This window comes from Panthera pardus, unplaced genomic scaffold (assembly GCF_024362965.1).
Source record: "Panthera pardus isolate Hobbes unplaced genomic scaffold, ASM2436296v1 HiC_scaffold_22, whole genome shotgun sequence".
NCBI classification, from domain to species: domain Eukaryota; kingdom Metazoa; phylum Chordata; class Mammalia; order Carnivora; family Felidae; genus Panthera; species Panthera pardus.
The window spans coordinates 28,867,440-28,891,536 of NW_026526788.1; the positions used below are offsets into that span (position 1 = coordinate 28,867,440).

At 37.7% G+C, this 24,097-nt stretch overlaps 1 protein-coding gene across 6 annotated transcripts in view; it reads left to right on the forward strand.

Moving 5' to 3' along the window:
• Positions 1-24,097, forward strand: part of MYPN (myopalladin) — a 125,990-nt gene that overhangs the window by 49,952 nt on the left and 51,941 nt on the right. For all 6 annotated transcript variants that reach the window (XM_019444314.2, XM_019444312.2, XM_019444315.2 and 3 more), the window contains 4 exons: positions 11,038-11,213; positions 13,848-13,899; positions 17,493-17,607; positions 18,714-18,785. In XM_019444314.2, coding sequence (XP_019299859.1) covers positions 11,038-11,213; positions 13,848-13,899; positions 17,493-17,607; positions 18,714-18,785 — 415 coding nt within the window. The remainder of the gene's footprint in view (positions 1-11,037; positions 11,214-13,847; positions 13,900-17,492; positions 17,608-18,713; positions 18,786-24,097) is intronic.

Here is a 24,097-nt window from a genome sequence, read left to right on the forward strand (position 1 = left end):
TAATATATTCTCCTGGTGCATGAGTGTGTCTAGGCATGGAATTGCTGGTGGAGTATGTACAACAACTTCATAGTAATACCAAATTTTTTTCAAAAGAATTGTTTCAACTTACATTCCCACCAACATCGCATAACAGTTCTGGTTGTCCTATATCATTGACAATATGCGTATTATCAGACTTAAATTTTTGCCAGTCGGATAGGTATGAAATGGTATATTGTAATTTTCATTTTCATTTCCACAGGTTTTAATGAAGTTGAGATTTTTAAAAGCATGTCTATTGACCATTCAGTGTTCACTTCTACGAAGGGCCTCTTTATATCTTTCATGTTTCTATCAATTTGTTTGTTTGTTTTTTCTTATTGACTTGTAAGACTTTTAAAAAATCTGATTAAGATACTAATCATATGTCATATGTGTTATGAAAACATCCTCTCTGGGTTTGACTGGCTTTTATCTTTTCTCTATGGTATCTTTCATAATTAGATATTTTTAACTTTAGTATAAAATTAATTACATTTCTTATGGTTTTCTAATGTTTATTTTTGAAAGAGAGAGAGAGAACAGGGGAGGGGTGGAGAGAGAGAGAAAAAAGAGAATCTGAAGCAGGCTCCATACTGTCAGCGCAAAGCCAACTCAGGGCTTGAAGCCACTGACTGTGAGATCATGACCTGAGCCAACGTCAGACACTCAATCAACTGAGCCACCTAGGTGCCCCTGTGGCTTTGGTTTTTATAGTATGCTAGCTTAAGAAATTTTTCCTAAGTGGCGCATGGGTGACTCAGTTGGTTAAGCGTCCAACTTCAGCCTAGGTCATGATCTCGCTATTCCTGAGTTGGAACCCCTCATTGGGCTCTGTGCTGACAGCTCAGAGACTAAAGTCTGTTTCAGATTCTGTGTCTCTCTCCCTCTCTCTCTCTGCCTCTCTCCCATTCACTCTCTGTCTGTCTGTCTCTCTCTCAAAAATAAACATTAAAATATTTAAAAAAAATTTTTTTCTAACCTCAAAGTAAGATATTCTTGTATATTGTCTTCTAAAAGTTTTATAATCATGTATTTCACATTTAAGTTTTTAATCCATTTAAAGGTGATTTTGTGTATGGTATGAAGCAGAGAATCCATTTCAGATTATTTTTAGGTTATTTTTATTAATTATTTTTATTTTTAGATTGGATAACCAACTGTTTAATCTCTAGTTTATTGAAAAGTATATCGTCCCCTCACTAATCTATAATGCCAGCTCCATCGTAGGTCAAAATTCCATAAACATGTGGAGCTAGCTCAGGGCTTTCTATTCTTTTTCTGTGGTTTATTTACTGCATTGCAATAGAGTTTTCATCATTTTTATTTCCAGCCTTTTCATTTTAAGAATTTTTAGCTCTTCTTGACCTTTTGCTCTACAATATAAATTTTAGAATCATCTTTTCAAATTCCATAAGAATTTTTTTAATTTATTAAGATTTTGGGGATTGCATTGAATCTAGAGACCAATTTAGGAAGAATTTGACATCTTTAAAATATTGAGGCTTCATATTCAGGATCATAGTATAGTATATTTCTCCATCTATTTAGGTTACCTAATATTAAGCCTGAATAATTTTTTCTCTGAGTCTTACAAATCCTTGGCTAGATTTATTGATAAGTACCTCATTTTCATGATGTATATAAGTGATAGGTTTTTAAAAAACTAGATTCTATATTTGTTATATATAGATATGCAATCGACTTTGTACATTGGTTTTCTAACCAATGTAAACTTGCTACATTCTAGAGATTTTCTATAAATTTTGGGGGGAGAGGGTATTCTTCCTTTCCAATCTTGTGTCTTATATTTCATTTTCTTGACTTATGGAACTAGCTAAGCCCTTCTCTACAATGTTAAAAAGAAATGGTGACACTGGGTATTCTAGTCTTATTTATAATCTTAAAGGGAATACTTTCCATTTTTCACCATTACATAAGATTTTGTTTTAAGTTTCTTTTGTTTAGGAAAATTAAGATTTTTTTAAATCATGAATGGATGTTGGATTTTATAAAACATTTTTCTGCATCTATTGAGATCATTATCTGACTTTTCCCCTTTATTCTTTTGATATAGTAAAGAATAGTGATTTCATAATGTTAAGCCAAACTTGAATTCTTAGGATAAACAAAATCAACACCATCAGAGTGGTCCCAAATTCAACAAATAGAAGAATTTCTTCTGAACAAAATTTTAGCATAGTCAACAGAAGAAAGGGGGAAAAAAATGATACTTTAAAATATATAACAGTAGAAAGATTCAAGTACCTTGCATCAACAGAACTAGAAAATTCAATATGTTCATTTGTTCATTCATTCAATAAAAATCCATTCAGCACTCACTATACATCAGGAACTATTCCAGGCAGTTGAAATTCATTAGTAAATAAAACAAAGTTTCCTGCCAAATTCTATTCTACTTGACATGAGGGATATAGACGATAAACAGTAAATTCAATAAATAAGTAAATTGTATAGTAATGTAGTAATAAGTACTATGAGAGAAAGAAAAGGTAAGAATTCTAGAAGCAGACAATAAAAAGTCTCTAGTCAGCCCTGTCCAAAGTAATGTCCTTTAAAAAATTATTTTAGGGTTTGTGTTCATTTTCACTTTATTAATCCTCACTTTTATTTTTTCTAATTTTTTAAATATTTATTTATTTCTGAGAGAGAGAGAGAGAGAGAGAGAGCATGAGCAGGGGAGGGGCATAGAGAGAGGGAGACACAGAATCTGAAGCAGGCTCCAGGCTCTGAGCTGTCTGCACAGAGCCTGACGTGGGGCTTGAACTCAGGAACTGCGAGATCATGACCTGAGCCAAAGTTGGTCGCCCAGCCAACTGAGCCACCCAGGCACCCCAATCCTCACTTTTATTATTAAAATTGGTTATGTGGTAAGAAGTGGTCTTGATATCTTGATGTTAATCAACTGCTTATTTACGTTTTTCTTAAGTTACCAAGAATTTTCCACCTGGAAGAACTTAATAAATTTTAATAAAATTTCAAGCATAAACATATCCTCCCCTTGTACTCCCAATGACTGAAATACAGCCATTGGTCATAAACACTTAAATTTGTTAACTCAGTAGCAAACAGGACATACAAAACATCAGTTTGTGTCACAAAATCCAACAAAACTTGGAGTTTTGTTAGGAAACGTCTACAATTATCTTATTGTCCCATATATTCCAGAGTCCAATGCAGTCTGTCTAGGGAAGAGTCACTCTGATGCATGGAGAGAGCTGAGGATGTCATGAAGTAAACATACTACCTATTGTCTATTTTAGGCCCTGTACATTTCACATAAGCGATCAGGCATTGTTAGGCAAAGCTGGTTTAAGGCAATTCAAAGAAAGTTATTTTCTAGCCCCCAAGCCTTCTTGAAAAATGAAAACAAAACAGACTTGAGGCTATAATAATCCTAATTTGAATTTATTCATTTAACATCCATACAGCAAACAGTTTTTTGGAATAGCTGTGATGTGCCATACACTGTGCTAGGAACCAGATAAACAAATGATAAACAAAACAAACATGACTATCTCTGCCCTATGGTGTTTACCATAGTAAGGTAGAGCAGTAAGGGAGAGCAATATTAAACAAACAAACCTACAAATCAATGTATAATTATAAGTAAGGGAAACAAACATGAAAAGGGAATTATAGGAGGTAGGACAGGGACATTGGAAGGGCTGGGGCAGGGCTAAAGAAATGTTCTGAGTAATCATTCTTTTAATGAGCATTATTGCTGGTGAGTCAGAATAACACATTCAAATTACGTTTAGAAGTCATTAATGTGCTAAAGCAATGAGTCATAACATTTATCCAAGCCATATTTTTGATAAAATAGTAACCTAACAGCAGTAACCAAAAATCCAGTTAAATCTGAAAACGTGTCTCTTCAGCGTTTTCATTCCGAGGCTTGGTAGCTAGCCAAATTAGCAGATCTGGCAAGCTACGCTTAGTGCTTTAAAACTGGGTCCTTCTTTTTCATTTGGACCTGCCTTATTTTCCCAGATCACTGACTCATTTCTGTTAAGCCATGAATCACGTCTGGCACTCCTGTCCTCCTGTAAGTGTCATGAGGATTTGGCATTCTAAAACGTGCACCTTGGGCAGGGCATTTCTGTGAAAACATTCCCTAACACGGATAGATGTTGGAAGATCGTGTGTTTCCTTCTTACCCTCAGAAGTCTTCAGGATAGCCAAGTAAATTTTAATACTTTTTTGAAGGCATCCTGACCGGCACATTATTTCTGAGTGGGTCATGGTATTAAAGTCAGAGTGACGGTTACTGATTGTTCTGTGGGACTGGCTGAAGCTATCCTGCCATCTGAGTAAGAACAAAAACGTTTCTGACAGGGAGTTTGGGTACTTGAATCATTTCACTTATTGACTTCTGGCTGTCCAATTGCTCTAGATGTTTCCACTCTCATTTTGGTAAGGAAGAACAACATTAACTAAAGAAATGAGATAACCTTATAATGTTTATATAAGGGAAGATATTTGTTTATTTGTTTTGAATAGTTATTTCTGTTTGCTTTGTCAAATTAATACAGGTACATTGCTTAAAAAGTCAAACAATATTAAAGAATAGAACCATTTCAACTCGCTTTGCAGTTTCCTATTTATTTACCTCTAGATTTCTAAATTAAATGCCAGTAGTTTTCAATTTTTTTGTTCTCAGGACCCCTTTACAATCTTCAAAGTTATTGAGGCCCAAAAGAGGTTTTGTGTTTATAAGTTACATCTATATTTATCATATTAGAAATAAAACAGAAATTTTTTAAATAGTTGTTTCTTATTCATTTTTAAATAACAATAATGAACATGTAAACGTAAGTAATTTTGAGGGGTGCCTGGGTGGCTCAGTCGGTCAAGCGTCCAACTCTTGATTTCGGCTCAGGTCATGATTTCACAGTCGTGAGATCCAGCCCCGTATCAGCACAGAGCCTGCTTGGGATCCTCTGTCTCCCTCTCTCTCTGCCCCTCATTCCCTTCTCAGAAATAAAAAATCACAATAATTTTATGAAAAATAACTTCCCAAAAAATTTTTTAGTGAGAAGAGTGACATCGTTGTTCTTTTTTTGCAAATCTCTTTAATGTCTGGCTTAATAGAAGACAGCTAGAGTCTCATATTTGCATCTGCATTCAGTTTGTTGTAATATGTTGTTTGGGTTGAAGTAAACTTTTAAAATCTGATCTTACAGAGATATGTAATTGGAAACAGGAGGAATATTTCAATAGCCTTTCAAGTAACATGGATATTCCTATTTGGTACTACATCAAAATTCAGTTAGCAGTAGTTTCTTAAAGCATAGTTGCAGTGTGAAATCTGAAACCACACCAGTGAACTTTTGTGTTGGTGTTTTTTGGGTTTTTTTAACCAATGAACTTTTGTACTCCGCTTTACTAAAACCCTTTGTCCATCCTGAAGTTTGAACAGATAATACCATGCATTGGTAATTTGGAAAATGAGTAATGCCCATCTTCTGAATGTTGACACATTTTATTATCTAATATTAAAAAAACACACCTGTTAATATCATCATTTGATTTCATCAAAAAGCCTTTATATATTGGGAAGCCCTAAATTTATGATGAGAGATACAAGTTTTCAAAACTTTAATTTTTCCTTGAAAGCTCCAATATTTTTTTTCATTGGCAACAAGGGTATTGGTTATCTTTTCACCGCAAACAACAGGCTTATTTCATTCATTTGTGAGAAAACATTTGCCAGATACCCAGGTCTGAATAATCATAATTTGCCAGTTGTTTCAAGTTCAACTATTGTTTCATGCATTTAATGCTCAGTTCAACTCAGAAAAATCACACCAGTGCTCTTCCATATCCAGTAGTAATGCTTTCTGCTATTTCCCATTTCGCCACCTACAATGTTGAAAAGATGTAAACTCAAGGTTGAGATTTAATAAAGGGCATGATTTGTACTGCTTCAACAAGGACATTTGTAAGTGAAACTGAATTTTTTTTTAACTGCAAGTGTGGAACTGAGAAACACAGTGACCACAAGTCAACTTTTGGCAGTGCCTTAACTTGCGCCTGCACCAGCAATTCTACTCACTGTGGCTTTTGCACCATCAGTGTAAATGTCAACACAGTGAAAAGGCAAACAATATTTTAGTATTATATAAACGTAGCTTTGTCTTCGCAGAAAGTGAACTATACTTTGAGAACCACTGTAATATGCTTGCACCACTCTTGTCTGGTCTTTACTAACCCAGCACCTTTTCCCCCTCGTTGTCTCTATATAATCATATCACACTGTTGTTTTTAAAAAATATTTCATGTTTACCTTGTTGTTACTAGGTAAGTATTATTCACTGACAATACAAGTAGGGTAAAATGGATGTCTCCTTGCTTGTACAACCTTTTTCTTTTTTTGAAGCTGGAGTGGATTACTGTCTTGTTGTTGCTGTTGTTGTTGCTGTTGTTGTTGTTGTTGTTGTCATTGTTGTTGTTATGTGCTTAGTTCAGCAGTCCTATCACAAATTTGTCTCAATTCTCCAATATATTTGTAAAATGTCTCCTAAATATTCTGTTTCATTCAGTTGAGCCACAAGGCCTATTTGTTTCTCTGTAGAGAAATCTCTCCAGAATCCCTTCTCCTTGTTCCAATATGAAGCAGGTGCTTATGCAGCCAGTGACTCAGCCTTCACCCCTGGGCATCCCCTTACTGCTCAGAATAGAGGATGTGACCTGCCATGGGGATCTCAATGCTTATTTCCCAAACTTGAAATCAGTCACCCTATTTTAAGCTCTGTGTCTTTTCCCCATTATTAGGCTGTTTCCACACTCCAAAGTTGTATTTCCAAATTCTGAAACTTGGTAGGGGTTCTGCAGCAAAAATTGGCTTCTTTCATTGACATCCCCAAACAGGCACTTGATTTTCAGATTTTTCAACTCTCTCGGCTCCTCAATTTGCTTTCCACCTTCCAGAAATTTGTGGGGTCTCAGGTCTGCTCTTGTCTCCCTTCTCATTCTTTTGGTTCTTGTACTTTTATACCTTTTAAAAATTCCTTTATCCTCATTTTAGGGGCATTTCAAGAGGGGAGTAAAGATAAACACATGTGCTTAATACGTCTAGTTTGACTGGATGCTCACTGTTTGTATTTAAACTACGCATGCTCTGAGGATCAGTTCATACAAGCTCCTCAGGGTATTACTGAGATCGATGGCTTGGGAGATTTATGGACCCATTTCAGCAACGACATATACTGCTACTGTCACAAGAGATCAAAAACTGGCATAGAATTGATGAAGCTAGTAATAAAATTCTTATAAAATATTAACTATCAATCCTTTCCATCATTTGGTCTTTCAACAAATCCAACAGTTATTTTCTGAATACCTACCATGCACAAGGGCATTGGTGAATAAGACTAATAAGGTCCTGTCATGGACTTTACAGTGGAGCAAACAATGGCAAAGTGAACAAGTATATAAGACAGTTTCAGATAATAAGTACTGTAAAGATAACAAAATAGTATAGCATGATAGAGTATCTGAGGTTAAGGTGGCTACATTAGGAAGAGGGTCAGGAAAGGCCTCTCTAAGGTTAAGATAACACTTGAGCTGAGGCCTCAATGGATGAGAAGGACCTATCTTTGTAGAGATCTTGGGAAGAGGATTTCAGAAAGAACAAAATTTCTAACATGGAGAATAGTTTAATATGTTCACAGAGTAGAAAAAAAAAAACACAGTGTGGTTGGAACATAGTGAAGGGAGAGTGGCAGGAGAAGGTATCTAGAAGTCAGAGCTGGGAAAAGCACATTTGGATGTAATCCCAAATAGAGGTGATTAATTGAAACTATGGGATGAGATAAGATGGCCAAAGGAGAGAACACAGAAGACTTTATATTCTCTGTGCATGCTGCAAGAGCATATAAAGCACTGTACTTACCTTCAAAGAATTGCCAATCCAGTGACATTTGTGGGACAAGACAAATCCCCAGAATAGAGAATAATAAAAGACAGTGTATAATCAAGCCTTGCATGACATAGTACAGGTTTTTTTAAGTGAAGTTAGAAAAAATAACAATCATTGAGAATCAATGGTAAAACGTTTTCTGTAAAGGAGGTGATATCTGAGCCAAACTGATAGATGAGGTATATGTGCAGTAGCTGAAAAGCAGAAAAAGAGAATCTCAGATAGGAAAACATGAGCAGAGACTTGAATGTTGAGGTAAATATGACATATTTATGGAAGAGTAGAGAAAATCTTGACTGTTGAGAAGTAGTTGAATGGGCAAATTTGATTTGGAATTGCTTTATTCATGGTTGGAGGGAGGGATTAAAACACTGAATGGTTAGAATTACAGTCTAGATTAGCAATTGCCTGGACTCCTTTAATTTCTGAATAATGGTAACACCCCTCCACCTAACTACTTTTTATTATGATGTTAATTAATAATTATTTCAAAAAATGAAAACAATATAAAAAGGGGTACACTGAGATATCTCACTCCTATCTGTCTTCATCCACCTTATTTCCCCTCATTCTCAATAGGGAACCACTTTAGATTTTCATTTCAATCTTTCCAGTTTTCTTTATGTAAATGCAAACAACATGACTGTATCTTATTTTTGCCCCCTGTGTTAGTTTCCTCGGGCCACTGTAACAAAGTTCCACAAACTGGATGAAATAAACTCTCACAGTTCTAGAGGTTAGAAGTCCAAAACCAAAGTGTCACCAGGGCCATGCTCTCTTTGAGACTCTGGGCAGACTCCTTTCTTGTCTCTTCCAGCTTATGGAGGTGGCTGTCAATCCCTGGCATTCCTTGACCTGCAGCTGCATCATGCCAATCCCTGCCTCTGCCATCACATGCCATTCTCTCTGTGTGTCTCTGCCTTCTCATAGGGTTTTCCTCTTCTTAAAGAACCTCCTTCATGCTAGATTGCTGCCTAACCTAGTAATTTCATTGTAACTTGATTATGTCTGCAAAGACTCTATTTGCAAATAAGGTCATTTTCCCAAATACTGGTGCTTAGGACTTCAACACAGCCTTTGGGGGAAAATAATTCAACCCATAACAACCCACATTTTTTACATAAACACTCCATATTCACTATTCTGTAGCTTCTTGTTAAAATTTTAACTATATATCTTGGAATTCTTTCCATATCAATGCATAGTGATCTTTCTCCAACTCTTTCTACAGCTGCATAGTGTTCCATTATGTGGCTGTACCATAGTTTATTTCATGAGTCTCCTAAGTGTAAGGATGGACACTTAGATGGTTTCCAATCTTTCACAATTAAAAAAAATTTTTTTTAATGTTTATTTATTTTTGAAGGAGAGAGAGAGACAGAGCGTGAGTGGGGGAGGGGCAGAGAGAGAGGAAGACACAGAATCCGAAGCAGGCTCCAGGCTCTGAACTGTCAGCACAGAGCCCAACGCGGGGCTCTAACTCACAAACCACAAGATCATGACCTGAGCTGAAGTTGGACACTCAACCGACTGAGCCACCCAGGGGCTCTTTTCACAATTTTTTTAAATGTTTATTTATTTTGAAAGAGAGAGAGAGCAAGCAGGGAAGGGGTAGAGAGAGAGGGAGACAGAGAATCCCAAGCAGACTCCACACTGTCATTGTGGAGCCCAGTGTGAGGCTCGAGCTCACAAACCGTGAGATCATGACCTGAGCTGAAACCAAGAGTCAGATGCTTAACTGACTGAACCACTCAGGTGCCCCAATCTTTCACTATTTAAATTAGTAACCTGAATGTTTGTCATTTTGTATGCATGCAAGTGTATCTATATGATAGATTCCCACAAGTGGGATTGTTGGGTCAAAAGATAAATGCATCTGTAATTTTGGCAGATATTGCTGTATTGATTTCATAAGGGCTGCACCATTTTACGTTCCTAACAATGGATGAGTCATCAAACGTTTAGACTTTTGCCAACGTGTTACATGAGATATTGTATTTCTGTGTAGTTGTGTTTTTTTTTTTTTAATTTTAAAAAGAGAAAGTGAGAACAGGGGAGAGGGGCAGAGGGAGACAGAGAGAATCACAAACAGCACAGAGCCTAAGGCAGGGCTTGATCCTACAACCCTGGGATCATGACCTGACCCCAAATCAAGAGTCGGACACTCAACTGACTGCACCACTCAGGCCTACCTATTTGTGTAGTTTTGATGTCTTTTTCTCTTACTATGTACCTCCACATTTTAAACATTATTTTATGTATTATTTTATGTAAACTTTTAGCCAAAAAAACTATAATAAAAATTTCTAACTTCAAATATATAGAATCAAAATAAAATATCATAACCTATAGAAACTTACTTAACTTAGGTCATTTGTCAAAATTGGACCACTACTGAAGAATGTGACCCATCCTCTTTACTCCGATGATTCAAGTAACTGAACTAAATAATTTTCATTTAGCTAAGTTAGATGCAATTTCATAGTAGGGAATGAGTACACTCAACCTCTTGAACTTTTTAAAAATTTTTGTTTATTTGTTTTTAATTTTTTTAATGTTTATTTATTTATTCTGAGAGAGAGCGCGTGCAGAAACAGAGGAGGGATGGGGTGGGGCGAGGAGAGAAAAAGAATTCGAAGCAGGCTCTGTGCTGTCAACATAGAGCCCAACATGAGGCTCGAACTCACTAACTATGAGATCATGACCTGAACTGAAATCAAGAGTCAGATGCTTAACCAACTGAGCCACTCAGACATGCCAATGTCATGATCTTTTAGTATCTTAGATTCTCTCCAAATAAACAAAGTAGCACTTACTTAATGCATAGTATAGAAAGCTATACATCTTTTTAGGAGAAGCCAATCTCCACATCAAAGACTCTGCTCCTTGTGGTTGGCTATATTTGCTTTCTAATCCATCTTCTCTCAGTTGTGTAATTCTTAATAGGAGCCATTTTCTAAATACCATTTAATGTTCTGATTCTAAATTGTCACAGTTTTCTTCTTAGGGAACATCTGAAGCATCTATGCAATTTCACACTTCAGTCATGTGTAATATTCCCTTCCTCACAGGTGGTACTGTGAAGGCAAGGAGCTTGAAAATTCGCCAGACATTCATATCGCCCAGGCAGGAAATCTGCATTCACTGACCATTGCTGAAGCCTTTGAGGAAGACACAGGACGCTATTCCTGCTTTGCTTCTAACATCTATGGGACAGATTCAACCTCTGCTGAGATCTATATAGAAGGTAAAACAAAATGCTCTTAGAGTATGGCCCTTACTAGTAAGACATATATTTATAATAAATAGTTATCGAGGGCCTACTGTACCACACACTCTTCTAGGCAGTGGGGACAATAGTAGTGAACCAAATAGACAACGGTTCTTGGACGGATGGAATTTACACTCTAGTGGAAGAGACAAAAAAATAGATGAGATAAATGAATAAAGTATGTAATATGATATGTTTATGAAATTGTTCTGATAATAAATGCCAACATGTGTGTAGTGTGCGGGGTTAAGTGTCCTACAATTTAACTCAGTTCTAACACCATTTACCTGGATATAGTGTCAGATTCAACAGGTTAAGAGCTTAGTCCTACAAGATTACTTCTACCTCACTTCAGATGCCAGTTACAAGTATGAGGTCCCCAGGCTACTCACAACTTCTGTCTCATTTGATTACAAATCAGAGGTTTCCACAATCCCCTCCTTGGGTTCAATTAATTTGCTAGAGTGGCTTATAGAACTCAGGGGAACACTTTCATTCACCAGTCTATTAAAGGATATGAGAAAGGATGCAATGAACAGCCAGATGAAGAGATACAAAGGGTGGGGTCTGAGAAGGTCCAGAGTGCACGAGCTTCTGTCCCTATAGAGTTGGGGTGTGTCACTCTCCCAGTGTGGATGTATTTGCCAACCTGGAAGCTCTTTGTACCACTGGAATTTTTATGGAGGCTTCTCCATGTAGGCATGATCAATTATTATCTCCATTTCCTGCCCTCTTCCTCCTCAGGAGGATGGGGGGCAGGGATGAAAATTCCAAGCTTCTAATCATGGCTTAGTCTTTCTGGTGACCAGCCCCCATTTAGGAGCCATCCAGAGTCACCTCATTAGAACAAAAAATGCTCTTGCACTCTAATCACTTAGGAATTTATAAGACTTTAGGAGCCCTGTGGGGGTCAAAGCCAGATATTAGAACAAGAAATGCTCATAACTTAGGAAATTACAAGTGTTAGCAGCTCCATGCTGAGAACTGGGAGCAGAGACCAACAGATATATTTTCTGTATCTCACAGTATATATAAGCCCTATGGAAAAAACAGAAAGCAAGAAGATAGGAAGTATGCATATGTATATTTGTGTGAATACACACATGCATGGGTATGTGTATGGGTATGTCTGTGTGTATATGGGTGTGTGTGTGTGTGTGTGTGTGTAGGCTTCAGCTCTACAGATAGGGTGGTCAGGGAAGACCTCACTAACCAGATGACATATGAGTGAAGACCTGGGGGAAATGAGGGAGTGAACCACAAGGATAGTCAAGGGAAAACCACTCTAGGCAGAGAAATCAATAAGTACACTAACCCTGAGGAGGGAGTGAGTCTGTGTATAGATATAGAGATGAGCCAATATGGCCAAAATGGAGGAAACATAGAAGAAAGTAACAGATGAAGTCAGAAGTTCCAGATGGGTAGAGGTGGGAGGAGGCAGGTGAGAAGATTGTATAGGCCTTTGTAGGTCATTATAAGGCCTTTGGCTTTTACTTTGAGGGAGATGGGAAGCTGTAGAGGATTCTGAGCAGAAATGTGACATAATCTGACTTAGCTTTTAATGGAATCACTCTGGTTCCTCATTGAGAATATTCCTCAGAGAGTCAAGGGTAGAAGCAGGAAGACCAATTGGGAGCATTAGAGAAGCATTTACGTCCACACCAAACTTACATGACTAATTTTAGGGGAGAAATAAATTTGTCTTCTTTATATATCTACCAAATTTTTGTTCCATTTTATCTCATCTCTGGGTTTTTTCTGAGGACCATTCTTTAGCACTTTTATCATCTATAATACCTTATGTATGCCTTGGTTTTAACACTTAAACATTGTATTATTTTGGTGTAAGTGCTCATTCACCAACCAGATTGTAAAACTGGGACTGTCTCATTCTTTTTTATATCTGTAATACTTTATGTAGTACCAAGTACATAGTGGATATTTGATAAACATTTATTGAATAGATGCATGAATAATGATAAAAATGAATAATGCATGGTAGAAATGTGTTGTATGTTTTTATCCTCAAATTTTTGGAATACAATAAATACCTCCAGATTTAGCTCAGTTATATCTTGCTGGAATTCACTATCTTGAAAAGGAAATCTGAGATCAAAGCTTTGCTAACAGTGCTGAGATTGGACTACTGATTTTTTTAATTTGTGGCAACAGAACTTCAAACACCCCCACTCCCAAATGAAGTATGCCTTGTTAATATTAGGGGTGGACGGAAGAGTATCCACCTACACCTACAATGTTTAGAATCCAGTGTAATCCCTCCTTTTATTTAATCCGTGTAGGCCAAGAGCAAGAGGATTTACAGACAGCATAAAACGTCTGCTCTGTTAAAGACATCAGCAGGTGTTTAATACACAAGAGCACTTGGCATTTGGACCAGTTAATTTGAACTCTGTCACTAACTAGCCATGTGACCTTGAGCAAGTCCTTCAACTACTTAGGGTCTGTTTCTCATCTATAAAATTGGGTGTTAGTGTAGGAAATCCCTGAGTTCTTTTCTAGGTCTAAAATCCTATAGGTCTTCAAATGCCTAGGAACTAGTTTAAGAAATTATCATCTTAAACATTTCATGTCTTGTTTTTACTTTTCCAGGGGTTTCTTCTTCTGACTCAGAAGGGGACCCTAACAAGGAAGAGATGAATCGGTAATTCTAATTTTCTATCTTATAGCTTTAGCTATTTTCTATCTTATAGCTTTCTCAGATTCTGAGAAAGCTACTAATTGGTTTAGTAGAACTTGAAGAGGGTGGCTCCAGGATATTACCTCCAAAAATATATATTGGGTAGATTTTGAGAGCTTTAAATCTTGCCTAATAGATGAATTTTAATATTCCCAATATTTTAAAAATGAGATATCACCTATGAAATATCATTGTACTTATATCTACAGAGTAAAAAACAAATAGTTCAACACTTCAAAAATTCATGTTTTCTGACTAAATAATAGTATTCACAAGGACACAAAACCTGGTTATCCTAAATTATACAAGTGAGTGATCTGAGTAAGTCATAACCTTTTTGCTAAACAATTATACTGAGTCCTGAACAAAGTTACATCCATCCATTCTTTACTTTCCCCAACTATCAACTAAGCACCTACTCTACACCAAGGACTTTATTAGACATAATGGGTAATAAGAAAAACCAGATGCTTCCTACCTTTAAGAAGCTCACTGTGTACTAAAGAGAAATACATGGTAAATATAGCAAGAGATGTATACCAAGCATATAGACAGTAGGGTAATAAAGTATAATAGACTATGATATAACCATGGGCAGGATTGTTAGGACTTGGCACAAAGGACTATTAATTCATTGGGGATGGAAAGAGAGATCAGGAAAGACTTCACAGAGTTGGTGACCTTGAGCTGAGTCTTAAAATAACAGTTGGTGGACACCCCCAAACAAGGAAGGAAAGAGCATTTTTAGGCAGAGGAAGCTTTGGGCAGAAGGCATGGGACCTGAAAACAGATGCAACAGCCATTCCCTGAGATTACTCGAAACGAAGGGTGACATTTGGAAGGCTGGTTACAGTTGTTAACTATGTTTGTAAATTCTGTCCTCCCCTACAGAGGGGAAGTTCCTTAACGACATTTCTGACCTTAGAAATCATGCCTTATTCTTTGAAATCCTTTGTGTGTGCTTACCTTGGAATAATACTTTGCTTTTAGCTTTTGTGTAGATATGACAATTCATAACCAGATTGAATGATCTCTCTCCTTTAACTGTCTTCCTTTTCGTTCTTGTGGTTCAATTCCTCCTTCTTTCCTGACTCTTTATGCCAGTTACCTCATTACAGTTGCTCCAGCCCTTTTCTTTCTTTTATGGTCTCCAAACTACAACCAGTTATTCTCTAAAAGATAATTCTGATCGTATCACTTTCTTGACTAACAAAAAATTATCATGGGGGTGCCTGGGTGGCTCAGTCGGTTAAGCGTCTGACTTCGTCTCAGGTCATGATCTCATGGTCCGTGAGTTCGAGCCCCGCGTCGGGCTCTGTGCTGACAGCTCGGAGCCTGGAGCCTGCTTCGGATTCTGTGTCTCCCTCTCTCTCTGACCCTCCCTGTTCATGCTCTGTCTCTCTCTGTCTCAAAAATAAATAAACATTAAAAAAAATTATCTATGGGAAAATAAAACCAAGCACAAAATGAACAATATTAAAAAAAATTTAACATGACATACAAAGCCTGATTCAGTAGAGTATCAACCAGGCTTTCCTGCCCCCTCCTCCTCCATTCTGTCACCTCAGGCTATTCATATTGCTCTCATTTCACTCAAACAATGTACAGTTTATTTTCACCCCTTTGTTCAAGCTGTTCACTTTGCTAGGAATGCCCTGTCTCCTCTGCCTAGAAAACTCCTATGTACCCTTCAAGACCCAGTTAAGTTCACTCATAAACTCCTCCTCCATTGCACATTCATCACTTCTTCCTCAAGGCTCTCATAACATGGTATACAAGGCTAATAGGGAAGAATTTTGATATACAAATTTAAATAAGCAAGAAATATCTCATTTGATTATTTTCTTTAAATCTACTTTTAGTAGTTAGGATTTAGCTTACATTTCTGTGTAAGAATAACAGTAACTTCAATAAGACAGATATTTATTTCCCATTTACATAAACATATGGATTTGGCTGATAGAATGGCTCCACATTTCACTGGGTTCCAGTTGGTTTCCAACTTCATCTCATTCTGAGGAGTAGCCTTATCTTAGTCTCAGATTGGAAGGAGTAAAAGGCATTCCCTGCCCCCTCCCTTTTAAGGTCATCTCTCTTAGATCACGTACATCACTATCCTTCATATCCTATAACCAAAGAGTAGTCATGTGGCCACATGTGGCTTAATGAACGTTTGGAAATTCAGTCTTTATTTGGAATAGCCATGTAAAGAAATAAGGAATTCTATTATTGTAGAAGAAGAAAACAGATGCTTAGGGGACACTGATAGCCTATGTATCACTACATAATTCTGCTTCTGCGACCCCATCCTTCCTGGCTGGAAAAAAAAGTTCAATCAGTCATTATTGGGCATCTGTTTCTCCCTCCATGGCTGTACAAAGATGATAGATATAGACATAGACACATAGTATTTGACATTAAACACTTTTCTAAGTGCCTTACATGAATTACCTTATTTAACTCTTACAAAAACCCTCTGAAGTAAGAATTATTATTTCCCCCCTTTTTTTAATTTATTTTAGAGACAGAGAGTGTGTGAGCAGGGGAGGGGCAGAGGGAGTGAGAGAGAATGAAAGAGACAGAGAGAGAGAGAGAGAGAGAGAGAGAGAGAGAATCTTAAGCAGGCTCCATATCCAGCCCCAGCATGGAGTCCTACTCAGGGCTCAATCTCATGAACCTGAGATCATGACCTGAGCCAAAACCAAGAGTCAGAGGCTTAATCAACTGAGACACCCAGGTGCCCTTTATTTCGCCATTTTAGAGATAAGGCAGAGAGAAGTAACATCTGGACAAAAGGGAAGCCCATATTGTCATTGGTCATCTATCCCTACAGGATATGGGAGGGAGGCCTATGTCCCAGACCTCAAGATCCTTTCAAGTCCAGCATTTGTTTGCTTTCTGACATGCTTGGGTACTGATATCTTTAGTAAGAGTGGGATCCCTTTAACCAGAGGGGTTGCCCTCCCCTCTGGACTCTGGTTCTCCCTCTTGTCAGGCTCTCTGGCAATATCCTCAGACTTCCCCCTTTCCACAGCAAGACTAAAATAATCTCCCCTCCACAGTCTTCTCATGAATACTTCTTGCCCTTCAAATAAGCTCTTTAATTTAATTTACGTAAACTCGAAGAGCTTGTTGACTCAGGCTATTTCTGCTTTCTGCCATGCCAAAATTCCAGAATCAAAGGTTTATAAAGCCTGGCCTCTTACTTGGAATGGAAGGGGGAGGGAAAACACAGAGGACAACAACAACAAAAATCTCAAAAAAATTATCTTCTGCACATGCTCTGTCATAGCACTTGTCTTGAATCTCAGTTAGTTATGAATATACTTGAGTCCCCAGCTAAGAATAACTAACTCAAGGACAGGAGTGGCATTTTATCATCTTCCTGCTTGCATTGTCTATCAAATTATGTAGAAAAGAAGTGTTTTTGTGGAATACTGTTAAACAAAGATTTTTATTATATCTAACTGTAAGAAATGATGACATTACTAGCTTTTCTGAAAGAATTTTCACAGTGATAGGTCTGTTTTAAAATCTATATTTTAATCATTTCTCAGAATCCAGAAGCCAAAAGAAGTATCATCTACTCCCACTACTTCTGCAACCATTCCTTCAGCAGCACCCCAAGCCCAGCATGTGGTGGCCCAGCCCAGTGTGTCAACCATCCAACAGGTACAAGAGTCCAAGTGAAACACAAGTGCCATGGACTTATGGGCAGGCACTGTGACCATGCCTATCTTGCAAGGCATGATTGTGTTCTCCTCTGTTGCAACTTCATAATGACTTTGGCAACATGCTTCCATGGTCATGATAATCGCTTTGTACCTCTGATGTAGGATATCAGCACTTGATATTGTTTTGGGAACATATTCTCTAGCTTCATAGGCAAATTTCACAGAAAAAAAAAACTCTTTATAAATTAGTCTGATATTCCAGCTTAATGAAGGGCATTGATTACATATACAAAGAGCTGCCAGCTCTCACAGTGGCCCAGGCAGGACACTATATCATGAAACTCAGTTTCATGGAGCTGCAAATAATTCTACTTTCTAAGATAGAACAAGTATGAAATGATTTTTTAGAAAGCATTAAATGCTCTCATCCTTCAAGTTGATGATAATGATGATGATGATTGTTTATTATAAAAACATTCAAAAGATACAGATATTCAATAAAAACATTGTAAAGGTACAGTATATTCAATAAAAACCTTGGTCAAAGTACTACCTCCATGCCCCCACTCCTCAGAGGTAACTCTGCCAATAATTTCTAGCATATAGTTCTAGACATTTTCTATGCATGTATATGAATATATATAATATTTTAACAATATGAAATCATACTAATCTAAACATATTTGTAACATGTTTTTGATATATTTATGTGTAAGTAAACATATTGATCTACAACTTAAAAAAATTAAACAGTTTCTTATTTAACCCATTTAGTAATGCAGACAGGTTACATTTTAGTTCTAATCCAGCTATGATCTGGGGAGACTCAGGTTTTATGGAACTTCCTCAGGGGTTTAGGACTAATTACATTGTTCTATATGTTGAAGAGGTGGGGATGGGCAGCACATATTTCCAACCACCATGACCTAGAAAGAATACAATCAATTCAATATAAAATTTGAAGTCTGTGATTCATAGATTTAGAAAAAGTCAGTTTTTTGGTTTTACATTAATTGTATACATCAAATTCTGTAGGTTTGTTCTATCATTATCTAGGTAGTAATCATAGTGACGATGAATCTTTTGTTGGTTCCCTTCTAATAGTGTCAGAGCCCTACCAACTATCTACAAGGATTGGATGGAAAACCTATCATTGCAGCTCCTGTGTTTACAAAGGTAATCAAAATATTACTTCTTTCTGTCATGACTTTAAACATACCCCAGTACCCACACAAAATTGTAGGATCCAAGATTTACTGATGTAGCTCAGGATTTTGGTCTTTTATGAGTACAGGATAGGGTTTAGATTTTTTTTCTAGTTGTTACCATATCATTTGAAGTCCTAGATATCTAATAACAGCTTGCATAATAAGAAGAATGTCTTCCCCATGCACCACATTGATCTCTATGGCCAACCTATTGCTGTTAAATGCAGCCATCATCACACATAGGGGTCAGGCGATAAGTTTTTAGCCACTTACTACTCCAAAGGTTTCTCTGGACTTACAGAAGAATCAAATTGCAGGTACATGTCTTTAGTGTTCAAGGAGTTGGAGATAAATGCTCTTAGGAGGCTTAACATAAAGAATCACACCGGGACAAAGAGTTTTCTTTTTCTATTCCATGGTATCAACTATTGAGGCGGCATCAAATTCTGATCTTATAGTCTTTGTATCTAGAACTGGAAGATTTACCCAGGCACCTTGATTTCCAAATGAAAACACAAGGAAGGGCCAGAGACATTCAGTAGTTTATCTGTGGTCACGAAACTAGTTAGTGGCAGAATCCAAACTAGAAACAAGTTCTCCTAATACTCAGTCTATTATTCCTTCCTTTATGTAATATAGACTTTATTGCCAAGGCAATAATTTTAAAGGTGAAAATTTAGTCACATTTGATTTTTTTTTTGTATTATGAAGGCCACATGGATGAAATCTATGCCTGGATTTATAGTTTATTGTTTGTATGAATGCCAAACTTAGGCCCAAAGAGATTTTGTCCTCTTAGAGGTATGCTTTAGTTTGGAGCAGTCAGGGTTCCTTACCCCGCAAAGTACATTTGCAATATTTATAGACACTGTTGGTTGTCACTGGGAGACTGTGCTGTTGGCATCCAGAGATGCTGCTGAACATCTTACAATGCGTAGAATGACAGCCCCCCATGGGGTGTCCTGATCAGGTGGGGGTACCTGCTGGGTGGTGAAAGAATTCATCCAAGGCAGAACAAAGAAGATAGAAGTATATTGAGTACACCACAAGGGAGCTGCAGGTCAAACAACAAAGGAAGACTGTCTGCAATGAGGCCAAGGTGAGGGGCTTTAGCTCTAGGACAGGGTAAGGGTGTATGGGGACATACGGAATTTTCCCTTTTTTGGTAATTCTTAGGAACTGTGCCTGGTGGTAAGTAGCCCATTGGCCAGTTAGGGGCTATGTCTTAATGGGTCTGTTTGAATTAAGCTTGGTGCTTGCCATGGGCCTTTTGCCTTGCTCAAGTTTCCATTGCTCAGGCCTATTGCCTAAAAGCAGCCTCTACACCACGCGTAGCAAGGAATTATCCAGCCCAAGTTATCAGTAGTCCTGAGACTGAGAAATCATGGTTGAGGGCAAAATGGCAAAAATGGCATATTTTCCAATGAGTATTGATCCTAAAGGAAGAGCTAAATGTGCAACTTCCACAGAAACATCAGTTTTAGGAGAGTTCCGTCCTATTAACTCATCCAAGATGGTTTCCCAAAATCCAACAGAGTCAAGAGTGAGACATGTTTATCCATATTTATATCAGTTGAGTAGACATTCTTATGTGAAGCAAGATCTCTCTCAATTTTTCAGATTCTTTTCTTGTAATCTGCTTTTGGAATTTTAGCCTTGCTATATTCAAAGATGAGGTAGGAAAGCAATGTGTTTGTGACTTGGAGGATACAACTCTGGTGAAGAATTATAAGTGGACGTGTGTTTGTGTGTGTGTGTGTGTGTGTGTGTGTGTGTGTGTGTGTGATACAGCCAATACAGCTACCTTTAATTGTCTCTTACTTCACTACCAATTCACCCAGCCTTAAAACAGCTTAAGTGCCCCAGAATCAGGACGTTTTAATTTTTGAAGCCCTGTTGTGACATCCTAGAGACAGTGCTGACTCTTCAAAAGCAACTACCCACAGAATAATTTATACCCAGTCTCAGCTGAAGTCTCCTCTCTTCTCGCCACCACCTGCCCAGCCAGACACCAGATAGGTGTCCTGGTCTCCTTCCACTCACTTTCAAATCTTCCCAGGTGCTCTGTCTTTCCTTCATCTTATCACCTGGTGCATACCTCTGGTACAACATTTAGCACAATAATAAAGCTGTTTGCTTTTCTGTCTCTCCCAAGCACCTTGAAGGCTATCTCTAATATCTAAATAGGAGTCCATAAAGGAAATAAGCTATTTTTATTTTTATTATAGCAAGCCAAATAGGACTTTAACACTTATCCTTTACATTTAATTTTCATGGACTGGTTAAAGCCAACAGGTTTAACTGCTTTTGTGTGGTGACTCCGATGCCTCTTTACAATTAGATTCTCTAATTGGCAGATTCATATTTGCCTTTGACAAATACAAATGGGAAAATGAATTAATCATTAGTTACATCCCGATAAACCCATTATAACTTGAAAATATCAGAGGTCAAAAATGCATTTAATATGTCTAACCTACCAAACACCATAGCTTAGCCTAGCCTACATTAAACGTGCTCAGAACACTTACATCAGCCTACAGTTGGGCAAAATCATCTAATCATCTAATACTATAAAAGAAGCTTCTTTTCTAATAAAATGTTGAATATCTCATACAATTTGAATACTGTACTGAAGTTGAAAACCAGAAAGGTTGTATATGGGTATAGAATGGTGTTATGGGTCGTTTGCCCTCACGACTGCATGGCTGACTGGAAGCTGAGCCTCACCGAACCTGTCCAGAATCAGAAGAGAGGATCATACCACATGTTGCTAGGCCAGGAAAAGATCAAAATTCAAAATCTGAAGTATGATTTCTACTGAGTGTGTACCACTTTCACACCATCATAAAGTTGAAAAATCATAAGTCAAAGCATTGTAAGTCAGGGACCATCTGTGTAAGCTGTTTCTTAGATAAATCTCCAAAAAAATTAGGTCCCAAACATGGTGGGAAACCAGTCCTTAGCGCAAAGACCCAAATTCTGTATAGGCTTTCTTAGCCCTCAGGATGTGTGCTCTTGCCTCCATAAATGGGATCGGGATTGTTCAGACGCAGGGCACAAGGATAGGCTGTGGCTCAGATTCCAGAGAGACTTATCAGCAACAGTGTGCTTGCGTTAGTTTCCACCAGTGAGGGCAGAATTGAGGTCATAGTCATTGCCAGTGTCAGAAAATTTCTGAGTCAGAGCCACTGATGATGGTAATCACATGGCATGCATCATGATAACCGATCATATGCATATATTTGTTTGGGTTATTCCTGCTCTATTTACTTCTTTAGTGACTTCTGGCTTTCCAGCCCCTAGGATTCATTTTCTATACCACCCAACAAAGCATTTCTTTGCCAGTAATGGCAAGAAGCCACTAAAAAACAAAAATTAGAGAGCGGAGTTTTATTTAACTCTTTGTGCCTCCTTTTGTGATAGGGAAGTACTGGTATTAGTTTCTTTTTAAGGAAGGTTAAAATGAAAAGGAGGGTTGCCCAGCAAAACAGTGGTAGAGGAGACTGGGGTCCCCTATGCTAGTTCACTGCTCTACTCCTAGGAGATATCTATATTTTAAAATATTTTATGGAGCTAGACTACCCTCCATCTTCTATACAGTATCAAAACCATTCTATATATGGGGGAGAAAACCGCTCACACTTTTTTAGTGCGAAGGGAGGTAGATGATCAAATTAGAATCTTACTGCTGTGTTGCTCACACTCCAACAGCAGCTGCCCTGGCAGGCTTTCAAGGCTGCAGCAGCCCTGGCTCCAGCTGCTTCAGCAGTAATTTGAAGAGTGCAAGGGGGCAGGGGAAGTGAGAATTTGAAGAAGAGCACTTCATTATATAATAGCAGAAGCAGGAAAACCCTGAAATAACTGAGCCAGTGGCTGGATCCAGGTTTCGGAAGATTACATGGGCCACCCCCCCTCCCCAGCCCAACAATTCCAGGAACTTTTCTGACTCAACTGTTGCTCTGGGCACCTGTGCCAATCAAGGGGTAAAAGTGTCCTCAGTCAAATCTTTATCCATAAAAACTCCTTTGATCCAAATCCAGCCTAAAGCACTATATACATTCACTTGCAACTTCTCTCTCCCAAGGTGCACAAATATCAAGGTGCACTGGATTAAAAAAGGAATAAAATGACAGTATGAACCTTATCACTGATATCTTTTCACCAATAAGGGAGATGTCCTTTCTTAAGGATGTCCCTGTATTATATTTGTGGGTATAAATCTACTAAGCAGAAACTATGTCCTCTCGACTCACATTTAAAGCACCTGGTACAGTGCTAGGTACAAAGCAGTCACATGGTAATATTTATTCTGTAGTGAATAATTTCTATTTCTGCTAAATAAGCAATTATTGTTTTCATTGCATTGTGGCTTCCGAGTATCTTTAGGAGGAATGAGTATCTTTAGGAGTATCAAATGACTGTGGAAGAAATGCTTCTCGAGGTTCTGATTTGTCAAGTCACCCTACAAAGAATGTCTTCCAAGATGATCAGTATGGTGATGACACACAAGACAGATTTGCACTTTGAATACTGTTTACCTCAGGAGGTTATAGACCCTTAGTTCTAGTGACTTTAGTCCAAATCCATAATTCCTAGTTAAGACTAACTTAATCTTTGCTAGTTAGGGAATGTCTCATTTGTCTTATTTATCTTCAGTGAAGTCAAGATGAATATGATCAGGCCTGTAGACATTTTGCCATTAGTAACTGCCTAAGACTTACTCCTATGTTAAACATGGCACCATCCGCACGATGTTCAAATGGTGTAATTGGTTTGGACCCTGATATGAATCAGTTCCTTCTCATGATATTTTTGTAGAAAAGCACAGTTTTCATCAATAATAACTATCATCATCCTTCAAACTATGACTTTCAACAGCTTCTTCTAAGTGACTTGTAAGATGACCCTTGGCACTTCTCTTACTGAGTATTGATGATGTATCAGCTGGAATGAGGTTCCATCTCATATCACAGACACTTAACAGGCATATTACATACACTGTAGTATCTAGGGTATCTTGGCTGGCCTCTTAAATAGAACGCAAGTCTTGACCTTCAATGTCAGGTGAATAATTACAGCCAATTAATGTTGTCCTCAATTGTGAGCAACGTATTTTCTCAAGGCTATCCTTTTGCAAGCAGGGCTTTGGTGTAATCTCTACTGATTGAGAATTGGCTGATGTATCTGAACTGAACTGCAAGCCATGTAAGAACATTCTTCTTACTTTCATTTAAAAAGTATGCCATATTTTGGGTCTCCCGGGTGGCTCAGTCCGTT